General features: G+C 59.9%; 3 protein-coding genes across 3 annotated transcripts in view; 1 reads left to right on the top strand and 2 right to left on the bottom strand.

The window, feature by feature from the left end:
- Positions 1-1,428: 1,428 nt before the first annotated feature.
- Positions 1,429-4,802, bottom strand: LOC117652220. The gene is made up of 6 exons (XM_034396960.1): positions 4,667-4,802; positions 4,452-4,592; positions 4,087-4,355; positions 3,643-3,785; positions 2,907-3,081; positions 1,429-1,464 (listed from the first exon to the last, which is right to left on the bottom strand). Exons 2-6 carry the CDS (start codon positions 4,498-4,500, stop codon positions 1,429-1,431), a joined length of 672 nt encoding a protein of 223 aa, XP_034252851.1. The 5' UTR covers positions 4,501-4,592; positions 4,667-4,802.
- LOC117652417 lies at positions 4,597-5,726 on the bottom strand. Its single transcript, XM_034397312.1, has 3 exons — positions 5,462-5,726; positions 5,281-5,382; positions 4,597-5,170 (listed from the first exon to the last, which is right to left on the bottom strand). Exons 1-3 carry the CDS (start codon positions 5,567-5,569, stop codon positions 4,733-4,735), a joined length of 648 nt encoding a protein of 215 aa, XP_034253203.1. The 5' UTR covers positions 5,570-5,726; the 3' UTR covers positions 4,597-4,732.
- Positions 5,727-6,534: 808 nt separating this feature from the next.
- LOC117652550 overlaps positions 6,535-13,870 on the top strand; it is a 16,891-nt gene continuing 9,555 nt past the window's right edge. The window contains exons 1-4 of the mRNA XM_034397559.1: positions 6,535-6,720; positions 7,740-7,882; positions 7,958-8,141; positions 8,388-8,634. Of these exons, the coding sequence (XP_034253450.1) occupies positions 7,768-7,882; positions 7,958-8,141; positions 8,388-8,634 (546 nt within the window). The 5' untranslated portion in view covers positions 6,535-6,720; positions 7,740-7,767. The remainder of the gene's footprint in view (positions 6,721-7,739; positions 7,883-7,957; positions 8,142-8,387; positions 8,635-13,870) is intronic.

The raw sequence follows: 13,870 nt of genomic DNA, 5'->3' as shown, positions 1-13,870 counted from the left end.
TGAAGCACGAATCAACATATCATTTTTAATTTGAATTGATGACTTAGAGTTCATGTTTTTTCTTTATTGAATTCTTTGTGTATCTCAAATTTGTTGCTGTTAAACACTATTTCAATATAAGACATATCATATTTTATTCAGACTATTGAGTGAAACATATCACAGTAACAATCAAGTCCAAAATACATATCATAACTATCAGTTGGCTATAGCCATCTTTTTGATGTTTTCCCCATTATATTGATGTATTTTACTCGAAGCCATTTAGGACTTCATATCTGTCAATTTTTTGCGGTTTGTGTATTGCATGGCGCTACTGTTCTCTGTCCTGAATTTTCTCTCTTGAAGACTTTGTTTCAAATTTATCGCACATGTCTTTTGACTTGTAGTTTTAAGGATGTTTGAGGGTGGTGTGATCAGTTTATTTCCAAGGTTTCTTGGGCACTCTCTGTTGTTCAGAAGTATGCTCAGGCCGTGAGACAAATTCTTGAATGATAGATCGTCTGCATTACATCAATATGACTACCGTGTCCGGGAAAACTTCCAAATAAGCACATTTGTTTTGAATTGGCAGGAACTAACAGAGCCCCTCCTGCCTTCATTTTGTTTCACACCCGGAAGATGTGTTTACCGAAGCCCACAATTTTATTATTTAATTTCTTTTAATTGGTTGAGAAGCTTTGACATGTAATTGGCACGATATTCTGACGAGCATTCGGGGATCCAGTAATGATGGCCTTCTGTCATCGCCATTATTAGCCCTGTCTTACTGTCGCTTCAACTGCTCTACTCGAGTGGGTAAAACTTGACACTAATCCATTGACGTCTTTATGGTTGCGTGTATAGTCATTTGGACTTGACGTGGGTACCTGCTTCTCACAACTTTAAGCCTAACCTAGACCTAAGGGAACTAAAAGTAAATACTTAGGACATAGGACTCCCCTTTTACAATTACCTATTTAAGGATATGGGAAGCCGCCCGAGGGCTCGCCCCCACTGCCCCGCCCCGCCGCGGCGCGCCGCCCGCCAGCGGCCCTTCCCCACGGCGATTTTCATCGTCCGAATCGTTCTGGGGGACGGCCACTCGGCCTGGCCGGCCCCGCCAGGGCGCCGCTAGGGCCCCGCCCGCAGGCCGGGCCGCCCCGCGCGGCCTCCCCGTCAGTAGATGTTTGACGGCGCGTTGTTGTTAACTTAAAGTAGATTTATCCAAATGTGCGAGGGGTTCAAAATGGAATCAGCTTCTTTCTCTAGGTGTGCAAGTGGCTGCGATAGGCGCCGCTTGACGCGTTGCGTTCGATTTTCAAATTTACATTTGTTTCCTATTCTTAGCTTTTTGTCCACTGTGAAGTCCAGACGCTGACGCTGCCAAACGGTGGCCTGACACGAAACTCACCATCCTCATCGAGCGGAGCGTTAGCGTAGGGACGTTTAAGAGGACTTCTTAAACCAATATATTCCTGTTAGCTTTGAAATTTTATAAACAAAATAAAAAACATACAAAATTACATTAGTGTTATGTACCCATGGGCGGAGTCATGAATTATTTAAGCGCAGTTTGACGAAATCAGCCACACTATCTTTACCATCGCTTTTCTGTCAAAGGCCCTGAGCATTCTCCTTTCTAACTAGGCGAGAAATTCGTATATTTTATTATTATTTTATTATTATAAATAATTGTTCATCGATGGCCTTGTCATTGGGAATGAATAAATATGTTCAAAATTTGATTTAAAATGTTAATGTCTGGTTACAAAGGTCTGAAATCGTGGGTGAGAACGTAATCCTAAAAGTTTTAGCAGGAGAGAGTTGAATGAATCGGTGACTACTTTATCATAGATTGCTCCTTACTTAAACTTTACTTTGTGAGTTTTTATTTTCAAGTATTTTTGTTGATATTGGCGGTTATCGAGAAAAATAAATTTCTAACAAAGCAGTTACAAACAGTTGGTTTTCATTCTACTACCCGTGAAAAGCGCACATTGTTCACAGGATGCACAGCCACAATTCGTCGTCGCGAGACTAACACACGCCCTGAACCAGCCAGAACCTATTCGACGATTTACAAAGTCACAACAGCACCGCTGACACGAGAATATTTGTTGACGTTGTTAGTGTCGAGAGGCACGGCCAAACAGCCAAACATTGCTGCAGTGTAGGCCGTCGTAATAATCATGGAGCCCGGGCCATCTTGTTGACGGCGCGGTGCTCGGCGCGGTGCTCCGGGCCAGCTCGTTACCCTACATTGTGGGGCGCCACGTCGCGACAATGCGGCCGCCAGGCCGACCGCCAGGCCGACACCAAGCAGGCCCTCGGCGAGGCCAGGCAGTCCGTGACCATTGTGCGCGCCACGCCGTCGGCAGCCGTCGGCCGGATGGATCCGCGCCATCCGCGCCGCCGACACGTCCAGAGGGTTGTATCCGGCGCCGTAACCCTCCCCACGCCTCTCAAGCACCGCCGCAACCTCGGCCTACTTGAGCACGACGGCTGCAGCGGCGCCCCGTTCCTCCAAGGCCGCCACTCTTAATGAACGCAAGCCTCTTGACGCACCGAGGCCGACGCCGAGCGCCGACGCCGAGCGCGCCCGGAGGGTAGGCGGCCCAACGTGCCCCTCCTGCCGCGCTGCCGTTATCTCGGCTACGTGCCGCAGCCCGCAGCGCAGCTTGCCGCAGCCTCGCCACCGCAAGGGGGATCGTGACGCGCTTTTAATCGTTGAAAACTTGCTTGTAGCGGCCGGGGAGTAAGGCATCGACGGGCACGTGCTGGCCTCGAACAGGGCTCTCGTCGCGCTGCACAGTGGGCCAGCAACCGGCGCTGGCTGCCGGCGGCTACGTGAGGGGGGCGTGGCGGTCGACGCGGTGGTCCAGGCGGCGCGTGTGGCGCGGCGGCTTGAAGCGCGTGTCCTCGACGGGGGGCTCGTGCAGCGCGACGTCCACGGGGGTGGTGAAGAGCGCGTTGCGCCGGAAGGGCTGCGCCACGTCGTGGGCCTCGCGCGCCGTCACGCCGTCCCAGCACGCGCCGCGCGGCGGCAGCATCTGCTTCTGGTACCAGTACGAGACGGCCGGGTCCTCGTACAGCGGGTGCCTGGCGAACACCGTGGTATCTTTCTCTCTCTCGCACTCAAGCGCCGGCTCCAGACGCGAGACGGAAAGACCGCTTGGAAACAGCCTGAAGCCACCCCGCGCTCTGGAGCCAACAGCCATGCGGGCGTCGCGAGGGGCGTTCCATTTCAGCAACACTAAATTTTGAAACATTTCCAATCGCAGGTGGGCATTTAAAATTAAAATTGTACCCAGCGAGCATCTATCTCCTCGGAAAAACTATACTCTGACCAGAAAACGAAGAGCCCTGAGTTCTCGCGGTTTATGGCATCTGCCGCCTTGGATAGCATTGCAGGTAGCGCTGAGCGCGAGGACCCAGGGCTCTTCGTTTTCTGGTCAGAGTATACTACCCCACACGGCCTCTCACCGTGAGTGGCAGCACTCAGTGGCCCAGTGTTCTTGGTGCGCTACAGGGAGGCCTCCGGGGGCCACGCCGCGCATGGGTACCTCCCGAAAGCGGGTTATTCTCCTCCGGGGAGCAATCGCCTAGGCGCGCCTCAGCAAAGTTTCAACTGGCGGCGGGGCCAGCCCTCCCCCTCCCTACCTGGCGTCCACCTCGCTGACGGGCTGGTCCGCCCGGCGCAGGTCCGCCTCCAGGGCCGGCGTGAAGTCGTCCCTGGCGTACTGGCCCGTGTACTCGGTGACGTAGGGCTCCACCTCGGGCGGGGCCAGCGCCTCTTGGCTCACCTGGAGGCCGCCAGACACTCGGGGTTGGTTTCCGGGTGCGGTGTGCGGTGGGTGGCCTGCCCTCCGGGCTCACAGTGGGCCAGAAGACCGATGGAGGTGGCAAAAATTTTGAGCTTTAGAGTCGCTAAACAGGACCCGAATCGAACGTGTGACTCCACCAATGGATTCCTCGTTCGGAGAGCAATCCATTGGTGGGGTCACACGTCCCGCTTAGCGACTCTGGAGCTCAAAACGCGTCTAGAACGGGTCTCCACGGGTCTTCTGGCCCACTGCGGGGCCCTTGGCTGCCCTCGGCACGCACCTTGAGGCCGTGCCGGTGCAGCAGGTAGTGCCACAGCAGGCGCGCGCGCCTGGACAGGGGCTGCGGGCAGGTGCCGGGCTTGGCGAAGAAGTGCTGGTGGGTGGTGAGGAAGTGGTCCTCCGCGGCCGGGCCGTCGCTGTTGAGGATCCACTTGGTGTCCACGAAGCGGCGGTCCACGGCGTCCCCGGCCACCTGGTTGGGGCGCACGCAGCGCCGGAAGTGGCGCACGGGGGGCTCGGGGACCACCTCGATGCGACTGCACTTGGCCACTGCGCACCGCGTGCAGTGTGTCAGACTCTCGTGAATGGCACGCCCAGTCGCGCCCAGCAGTGGCCCTGTCTGAGCCCTTCCAAGGTTGCACAGACCTTCCTCCGCCGTCGGCCCGATGCAGTCCTTCTCCTTCGGACGCTCCATCCTCGTGACGGAGAGGGTGTGCGGGGCGAAGGCGAACGGCGTGGGGCCGTTGCCAGGGAAACAGGCCTCGTTGTTGTGACGCCATGAGTTGACTGGTTCACAGGGTTCACAGGATATCAAATAAACATAAAAACATTTATTGGCAAGGGACATACATCACACTCACACCATGGCCGTCGTAAACCAGACGAAATATGACAAATGAACTCTTCGTGCCCATGCCAGAAAATTTTTAAACACTGTCGTCTGGGTTGCCGTCGTCGGGAACTCTGACGGGGTCCTCGCGGCGGTCGCACCACGGCCTCCGGCCGTCGAAGACCTCAGGGAGCACGTCGGCGAGCGGGTACCGCGGCGTGACGGGCCCCGCGGCGCCCCAGCCGTCGCGCCGCCAGCCCTGCACGTCCAGGCGGTCCACGAGGCTGAGCCTGGGCGGCGGGCGGGGCTGCTCCACGGGGGACTCGTGCAGGCCGAGGTGCGTCGGCGTGGTGAAGGCCGCGGTGCGGCGGAAGGGCCGCGTGGCGCAGTGCGCCGGCGACACCCTGGACAAGGGCATGCTGGTCCTGGCCGCCGTGCCGCTGCGCTGCCGGCAGTACCACAGGGACAGGGCGGGCTCCGAGGCGGACACGTCACACACCGGCTGCAGGGCCGACAGTGCCGCCCCCTCGCGGAGCTGCGGAGCAGCAAGCATGGCGTCATGGCAGTGCAGCATGGCTGTGCGGCGCAGTCAATCAAAGTCACAGCTGTTCTCGCTGTCTCTCTCGCAACGATCGTTTTCCTTACCTGGCGCTCCAGCGAGGGTTCGAATCCCGGCAGGCCGTGGATCTCCCCATACGTCGTCTCGTAGTCGGTGTGCGCCTCGGCGCGCTGCCGAGCGAGGAAGCTCTGGCGAAACCATAAAACACGAATAGCACAAGTCGCAACCCGGAGTGCCGAAATTTGTCCGTTAGCGTTCTACTCTCACCTCGGCCTGTAGCTTCTGGCACGCCTCCTGGTAAAACTTGCGGTACAGCGCGTGCTGCCGGCGCCCCTGCCGCTCAGAGATGGCGCTGCCGCTCGGTGCGGGACGCATCTTACCCGACAAGTTGTTGTCACCGCTGCTGTTTCACGTTGACGCCCACGCACGCCCACGCGCCTCGCGTCGGTTTGTTTGTGAGTTGCCATGCCGCCCTCGTCGCCGTCACGGCCAAGCAGGCCGCCAGGGCCGCCACCCTCGCCGTGGCCTCCACCTCCACCGCCCCCGCAGTGCGTCGATACCCCGCGCGCGGCGCCCGCCACGCCGCGGGCCGCGGCTATGCAGATGACGCCTTCGCGGCGACGGGGCGTGGGCGGGGATACCCCGCGCGACGGGGTCTACATAGGTAGTACGACAAAAAAATTGTGTCGGAAAAAATTCGGCTAGGTCGGACAAAAAAGGGTCGTACAATCTATGAGCACCGCGCGCGACGCGCTGCAGTGGCCCCTGAGACCAGAGGCGATTCGGGCCTCGGATAAGGAAGGGAGTTGGCATCGAACTTGCGATTACCTGCATTGCAACAGAACAGATTATCCTCGGCGATGTGTCAGGAACGGGAGCAAGCCTCGACACCCATTTTAAATCGACACCCGTGCCGTGCGGCCTCACCGATGTTACTCAGCGGCGGCGCCTTGGGGACGTCCTGGAGGCCCTGAACATGCACCGCGGCCGAGGCGCTGGCCCGGTCAGCTTGGAGAAAGCGAAGAAGCCTGTCCGCTGAATAAGCCCACTGCGGCCCGCCCCGCGGCCCCGCGGCCTGATGGTCCTAACTCGCTCCGCCGCTCCGCCATGGCTCTACGGCCGGCGCGGCCCGGTGGTGGGGCTGGAGGCCGCCGTCGTGCTGTCGTCCGCCGTCGGAGCGGTCTCCGCCGCGCCGGCGACTTGGCTGCGACTTGGCGTTCGGCCGCCTCGGCTCGCCTCGGCTCGTATCGGCTCGTACTTGAGCTCATTCACGGCGAGCAGCGAGCACGGCGTGCCCCAGTAGCCCCTTGTGGTGTGGTGGGGCCCGCCCTCGGCCCTCGCCTCTAAGCTCGTCTTATCTGGGGTCCTGTCGCCGTCGCCGTCCCATCACGCCGCCGTGCCGCCGTGCCGCCGTCTGCCATGGCTGCAGAGTGACTAGTCGGCACCGAGCCGCGTGGTCGACGCGGAGGTCCCAGTCCCAGTGGTCACCGGCGAGGTCGCCGCGCGGGAAACGCAGCAGCAGCTCGGTGAGTACCGAACCGGGGCCGGGTTCGAGTACCCGCCTCTCCTCGCCGGCATTTTCGTCCTGGTCCAAGCACCAAGTCCGGGCCGGGACCGGCGGAGGGAGGCAGGCCCTTTGCGGAGGGTGTCCCCTGTCACAGGCAACAGGAGATGCACCGCACCGCGATGGAGGACCCGCCAAAAAGGTTTCAAACGCCGCGCTCGCGTTTTGACTTCGCCTGTACCGAGAACCTAGCGATGATAACGTGTGGGCGTGACAGTAAGTAAAGTACCACGTGGGCCTAACTGAACCACACCACCGTAACCGAATCACGTTCAACTTCAACAACTTCCTCTCCTTGAGACCCTGGGTGTGTCCGCGCAACTGCCGCCTCATCACAGGTCGGCCAAGTTTTCGCGGGAAGGCGGAAATGGCGCTCTCTGATTGGCCGCCGGCATCGGCCTAAATGTAGTGTGATTCCTTTATCGCGACGCAAGGCACACCTACGTCGTCCTTGAGTACGTGATAGTACAGGCGCATCGAGCAGCCGGCCGGTACAGGCGGGGAAAGGCCCGGCTAGTCTTGTTGGTGTTTGTAACCTCTGGGATTTCCACCGGCCAAACGCCAGCCTTTGACGTAAATTCATTTGTTGTTCCAATACTGCATGGTTGGTGCGATTGTTATTGTACACCACACCCGTCATTGGCATTTTCCATCAGAACTAAGAAAAATTCCTACTGCATAGTACTTTCTCAACAGTGTATAAAACACACTTGGTCGTTTCCAGCCCACGAGTCGCTACTTTTCTTTCGGCAATGAGTAATTCTCTTCCAGCAGACGGCTGTGCATTTCCCCTGCCGGCCCCGACGGCTTGCACGTTGTTTCCAAAGTCGAGTGTTGGCATAGGGCGACCTACTCGACCTTGTTTGCCTCGGCCGGCTCGCTAGTTTTGCCCTGTCTTTCCCATTAGTGCAGAAAAGGGCGAAGGGAAGGGAAAGGGTGACGACACTGTACTTGCAACACTTCCAAGGTGTGTCTTTGCAGTGTGGCAGGCGGTGTCCGCGGCGTCCCCATGTGGCGCGGGGCCGGCGGCGTCCCCGACGGGCTGCCCCTGGCGGAGATGGGCGAGTCCAACCACCACGACCACGGCCGCAAGGACTCGGCGTGCGACAACGACCTCTGGCCCCGTGAGTGCGAGGCGCAGGGTGGCGGATGGAAACTGAGTTACTCCGACGGTATTCGAACCCGGACCCTGCTCGCAGCCGACCCGGACCTGCCGCTGCTGCCGCCGCCGCCGCGGCCCTTCGTGCGCATGGGTAGCACGATGACGGGGTCGGAGGCCTCGCTGCCGGGGCCGCGCCGCAAGGAGCAGCGCCGCCAGGAGTGGCTCAACTCGGAGATCCTCAACGCCGTGCTGAGCGGCGCGGAGGTGGAGAAGGTGGCGCAGTGAGTCTCGCAGTCTCGCACCGCACGCCGTCCCTCTCGCGCCCACGAGTGCGAGAGAGACCGCGATGCCTAGAATCAGTGAGCTGCGGGCTGGTTCCGAAACTAGTGCTTCGTCGCTGCGTCCACGGAACGCCCCGTGAGTGGGAGAAAGACAGCGACAAGGTCGTTTCGGAATCAGCCTGCGGGTGGAAAAAGTGTCTCGAAAGCGAGGACTTGAACCCGCGCTTGTTTCTGTCCGTCCCCCAGGCTGATGGAGAACGGCGGCGAGGCCAACGCCGTGTGCAGCCCGACGCGCACCTCGGCCCTGCACTTGTGCGCCATCCGCGTGATGCTCGCCCCGGGCGCGCAGGCCGGCGCCGTGGCCGTGGCCTCGCTGCTGCTCAAGCACGGCGCCGACATCGCGCACCGCGACCACTGCGACCGCACCGCCCTGCACCTGGCGGCGTGGGCCGGCGCCTCAGAGCTCCTCGACCTCCTGCTCAAGAGCTACCAGGTGAGTGGACGCCTTGGTGGACGTCTTGGAGGACGTCGCCGACGTCGCCGTCGAAGCGCCAAACACCGCGGCCGCGTTCGTCCGGACGACCGTTCGCCGAAATCGAATACCCGACGCCGGGTCCGAGCACCGTCTGCAGACTGATTCCGCTTTCGTCGCTCTGTCTCTCTCGCACCCCTGCGCAGCGCCCCACGCTGGTGAGAGAGACAGAGCGCCGAAAGCACGGCTCGCGTAAAAACGGCCCCGCACTCAAAGGCATGACAAGATTCGCGGCAATTTGGACGGCGAGCGAACTGAAGCGGCCCCGTGGTCGGCGGGTCCGCGCAGAGCGGCGCAGAGCCCCGATACCGAATTCCTATCCCATCGCCGGGTTCAGAAGTGCAGGGCATCGCGCCCCATCGCGCGGTTTACGCCCACCGCCTCTTCCGTCCGCGGTTCGATTCCCGGGAAAGTCATCGCGTGTACAGTACCGCTGGTGCAGCCGTGCAGATAACTCTAAAACCGCGGAAAAAAAAAAAATAAAAAGAAAGAAAAAGGAAAGGTAGCTATGAAAGAGAATTATAATCATTGGGCAGACATTTAAATGGTCTGATGATGATTTCAGCACACACCTGAAGCACCTGAACACACACCGCACACCTGTTTTCACTCGCGTTCGCTCACCAACACCAACGCACACCTTCACGCTTGGCTCTTGAACCCAGGACCACAGACCTTCGCAAAATTTTAATCACTCCCTAGTTTACTGCGAGACGTCCCTTCGTCATACGGGCCCGCCCGGCCCCCCTCGGGGGGGGGTGGGCCTCGCTTCGAACCCCCGAAAAAAAATGGGGCGGACAGGAAAACCACCTGAAAAAACCTGGCGAGAACGTGCCCCGTATATTCCCGGGGTCGTCCTTTCCATGCCGCACTTTTCCCTTTCCCCTTCAGAATGTCTGCACTGATTTGGGGCGGAACTGCGTGCCGCGGGAAGGGGGAGGGTTTCCAGGGACGGGGGCGACACGTGCCCTCCCAGTGCAGCGGGCCGCAGCGGGAGGGCCACGATGGAGAGGGACAGCATGGCGGCGAGCCGGCGGCGCCACGGCCCACCTGGAAGACTGGAGGCGCCTGGAAGCGCCGGTCTGGGCGGGGCATTATACTCTCGTGACCATTGACTCCCAGGAGTACACCATCCCTAGGGACAGTGTACTCTCCCCTTAGGGAGAGTACACCATCCCTAGGGATAGTGTACTCCCCTACCTCGAGAGGGGGGGAGTACATTGACCCTAGGGATAGTGTACTCCCGGGGGTACACTATCCCTAGGGTCAATGTACTCCCCCCCTCTCGAGGTAGGGAGTACACTATCCCTAGGGATGGTGTACTCTCACTAAGGGGGGAGTACACTGTCCCTAGGGATGGTGTACTCCCCCGGGGGTGTACACCATCCCTAGGGCCAATGTACTCCCCCACTAGCAGGGGAGTACTTGGTCCCTAGAGATATTGTACTCCCCTACCAGCATGGGAGTACATGTTCTCCCCTTCCAAGAGAAGGGTAGGGTCAAGAGAAGGGTAAGATCTGACGCGAGTTGAGTAAGATCTGTCAGGGCCGCCGGAAGTACTTTCTGGTAGGGAGGGGGGCGAAATTTTTATGAAAAATTGTTGGGTTGCCTACCGTTAAGAGGCAACACCCAATACGGTTTAGACTTCTCTAATAGTGTTCCAAATCCAGCGAGCGAAGCGAGCTTAAAGCAAAAATTCAAACAATTCTAGACTTTAACACAACTTTTGCCATTTTGAGAGCTTAATCACACGCTTTATTGGTAGGCGAAGCGAGCCAAACGGCAAAATAATGGAGGAAAATTAAGAAAACCTGCGAGCGAGGCGAGCAAGAAGCCAAAAATCAAAGAATTTGCGACTTTGCTATATTTTTCTCTCTATTTCGAGCTCAAAATAGCACTTTAGTGTCTGAAAGTGGGGAGGGCGATGCCACCCCCACCAGATTTTGGGGGGGGCAAGTCCCCCCCCCCCCCCCCCCCCCCCACTTTCCCGGGCCCCCTTTCCAGCGTCAAACAGCGAGGCTGTGCCAGCGTCAAACAGCGAGGCTGTGCCAGCGTCAAACAGCGAGGCTGTGCCAGCGCAAAAAGCGAGGCTGTGCCAGCTCAAACAGCGAGGCTGTGCCAGCGTCAAACAGCGAGGCTGTGCCAGCGTCAAACAGCGAGGCTGTGCCAGCTTTAAACAGCGAGGCTGTGCGAGCGTCAAACAGCGAGGCTGTGCCAGCGTCAAACAGCGAGGCTGTGCCAGCCTCAACAGCGAGGCTGTGCCAGCTCAACAGCGAGGCTGTGCCAGCTCAAACAGCGAGGCTGTGCCAGCGTCAAACAGCGAGGTTTTGCCAGCCTCACACAGCGAGGCCGTGCCAGCCTCACACAGCGAGGCGTGCAGCTCAAACAGCGAGGCTGTGGGCCCCCAGGGGTCCCCCCAAACAGCGAGGCTGTGCCAGCCTCAACAGCGAGGCTGTGCCAGCCTAACAGCGAGGCTGTGCCAGCCTCACACAGCGAGGCTGTGCCAGCCTCAACAGCGAGGCTGGCCAGCGTCAAACAGCGAGGCTTGCCAGCCTAAACAGCGAGGCTGTGCCAGCCTCAACAGGAGGCTGTGCCAGCGTCAAACAGCGAGGCTGGCCAGCGTCAAACAGCGAGGCTTTGCCAGCGTCAAACAGCGAGGCTGTGCCAGCCTCAACAGGAGGCTGTGCCAGCCTCACACAGCGAGGTGTGCCAGCCTCACACAGCGAGGCTGTGCCAGCTCAAACAGCGAGGCTGTGCCAGCCTCAACAGCGAGGCTGTGCCAGCGTCAAAAAGCGAGGCTGTGCCAGCGTCAAACAGCGAGGCTGTGCCAGCGCAAACAGCGAGGGTGTGCCACGTCAAACAGCGAGGCTGTGCCACCCCAAAAGCGGGCTGTGCCCGCGTCAAACAGCGAGGCTGTGCCAACGTAAAAAAGCGAGGCTGTGCCAGCGTCAAACAGCAAAGGGTGTGCCAGCCTCAAAGCGAGGCTGTGCCAGCTCAACAGCGAGGCTTGCCCGCGTCAAACAGCGAGGCTGTGCCAGCGTCAAACAGCGAGGCTGTGCCAGCCTCCCCAGCGAGGCTGTGCCCGCTCAACAGCGAGGCTGTGCCAGCGTCAAACAGCGAGGCTGTGCCAGCCTACACAGCGAGGCGTGCCAGCCTCACACAGCGAGGCTGTGCCAGCTCAAACAGCGAGGCTGTGCCAGCCTCAACGCGAGGCTGTGCCAGCGTCAAACAGCGAGGCTGTGCCAGCGTCAAACAGCGAGGCTGTGCCAGCGTCAAACAGCGAGGCTGTGCCAGCGTCAAACAGCGAGGCTGTGCCAGCGTCAAACAGCGAGGCTGTGCCAGCTCAAACAGCGGGCTGTGCCAGCCCCACACAGCGAGGCTGTGCCAGCCTCACAAGCGAGGCTGTGCCAGCGTCAAACAGCGAGGCTGTCCAGCGTCAAAAAGCGAGGCTGTGCCAGCGTCAAACAGCGAGGCTGTGCCAGCGTCAAACAGCGAGGCTGTGCCAGCTCAACAGCGAGGCTGTGCCAGCCTCACACGCGGGCTGTGCCAGCGTCAAACAGCGAGGCTGTGCCAGCGTCAAACAGCGAGGCTGTGCCAGCGTCAAACAGCGAGGCTGTGCCCGCGTCAAACAGCGAGGCTGTGCCAGCCTCAACAGCGAGGCTGTGCCAGCGCCCAAAAAGCGAGGCTGTGCCAGCCTCACACAGCGAGGCTGTGCCAGCCTAACAGCGGGGCTTGGCAGCGTCAAACAGCGAGGCGTGCCAGCGTCAAACAGCGAGGCTGTGCCAGCCCACACAGCGAGGCTGTGCCAGCGTCAAACAGCGAAGCTGTGCCAGCGTCAAACAGCGAGGCTGTGCCAGCCCACACAGCGAGGCTGTGCCAGCTCAAACAGCGAGGCTGTGCCAGCTCAAAAGAGGCTGTGCCAGCGTCAAACAGCGAGGCTGTGCCGCCTCAAACAGCGAGGCTGTGCAAACTCAACAGCGAGGCTGTGCCAGCGTCAAACAGCGAGGCTGTGCCAGCGTCAAACAGCGAGGCTGTGCCAGCTCAAACAGCGAGGCTTTCCGCTGACCAACAGCTTGTGCCCTTTTAAACCAGGCCGCCCGGCAAAGCGAGGCGGCAGGCTCAACAGAGGCTGTGCCAGCGTCAAACAGCGAGGCTGTGCCAGCTCAAACAGCGAGGCTGTGCCAGCTCAAACAGCGAGGCTGTGCCAGCTCAAACAGCGAGGCTGTGCCAGCGTCAAAAAGCGAGGCTGTGCCAGCTCAAACAGCGAGGCTGTGGGCCCCCAGGGGGCCCCCCAAAAAGCGAGGCTGTGCCAGCCTCAACAGCGAGGCTGTGCCAGCCTCAACAGCGAGGCTGTGCCAGCCTCACACAGCGAGGTGTGCCAGCCTCAACAGCGAGGCTGTGCCACTCAAACAGCGAGGCTGTGCCAGCTCAAAAAGCGAGGCTGTGCCAGCGTCAAACAGCGAGGCTGTGCCAGCGTCAAAAAGCGAGGCTGTGCCAGCGTCAAACAGCGAGGCTTGCCAGCCGTCAAACAGCGAGGCTGTGCCAGCTCAAACAGCGAGGCTGTGCCAGCGTCAAACAGCGAGGCTGTGCCAGCGTCAAACAGCGAGGCTGTGCCAGCGTCAAACAGCGAGGCTGTGCCAGCCTCCCAGCGAGGCTGTGCCCCTCAAACAGCGAGGCTGTGCCAGCCTCAACAGCGAGGCTGTGCCAGCCTCACACAGCGAGGCTGTGCCCGCTCAAAAAGCGAGGCTGTGCCAGCCTCAACAGCGGGCTGTGCCAGCGTCAAACAGCGAGGCTGTGCCGCCTCAACAGCGAGGCTGTGCCAGCCTCAACAGCGAGGCTGTGCCAGCGTCAAACAGCGAGGCTGTGCCGCGCAAACAGCGAGGCTGTGCCAGCTCAAACAGCGGGCTGTGCCGCCTCACCAGCGAGGCTGTGCCAGCGTCAACAGCGAGGCTGTGCCAGCGTCAAACAGCGAGGCTGTGCCAGCGTCAAACAGCGAGGCTGTGCAAACGTCAAACAGCGAGGCTTGCCAGCGTCAAACAGCGAGGCTGTGCCAGCCTCACACAGCGAGGCGTGCCAGCCTCAAAAGCGAGGCTTGCCAGCGTCAAACAGCGAGGCTGTGCCAGCGTCAAACAGCGAGGCTGTGCCAGCTCAAACAGCGAGGCTGTGCCAGCGTCAAAAAGCGAGGCTGTGCCAGCCT

This window comes from Thrips palmi, unplaced genomic scaffold, assembly GCF_012932325.1.
Source record: "Thrips palmi isolate BJ-2018 unplaced genomic scaffold, TpBJ-2018v1 HiC_scaffold_7, whole genome shotgun sequence".
Classification (NCBI taxonomy): Eukaryota; Metazoa; Arthropoda; class Insecta; order Thysanoptera; family Thripidae; genus Thrips; species Thrips palmi.
This window is presented reverse-complemented; position numbering and strand designations above follow the sequence as displayed.

Bases quoted from the DNA above. Each gene is read 5' to 3' on its own strand.
- LOC117652220 (XM_034396960.1), bottom strand. From the start codon at position 4,500: ATGGAGCGTCCGAAGGAGAAGGACTGCATCGGGCCGACGGCGGAGGAA. The intron at 4,356-4,451 runs GTCTGTGCAACC...CGCGGTGCGCAG, and splicing joins CGGGCCGACGGCGGAGGAAG to TGGCCAAGTGCAGTCGCATC. The intron at 1,465-2,906 runs GTCGAGGACACG...AAAATTTCAAAG, and splicing joins TCGCGCTGCACGAGCCCCCC to CTAACAGGAATATATTGGTT.
- LOC117652417 (XM_034397312.1), bottom strand. From the start codon at position 5,569: ATGCGTCCCGCACCGAGCGGCAGCGCCATCTCTGAGCGGCAGGGGCGC. The intron at 5,383-5,461 runs GTGAGAGTAGAA...TGGTTTCGCCAG, and splicing joins GCCAGAAGCTACAGGCCGAG to AGCTTCCTCGCTCGGCAGCG. The intron at 5,171-5,280 runs GTAAGGAAAACG...GCTGCTCCGCAG, and splicing joins AACCCTCGCTGGAGCGCCAG to CTCCGCGAGGGGGCGGCACT.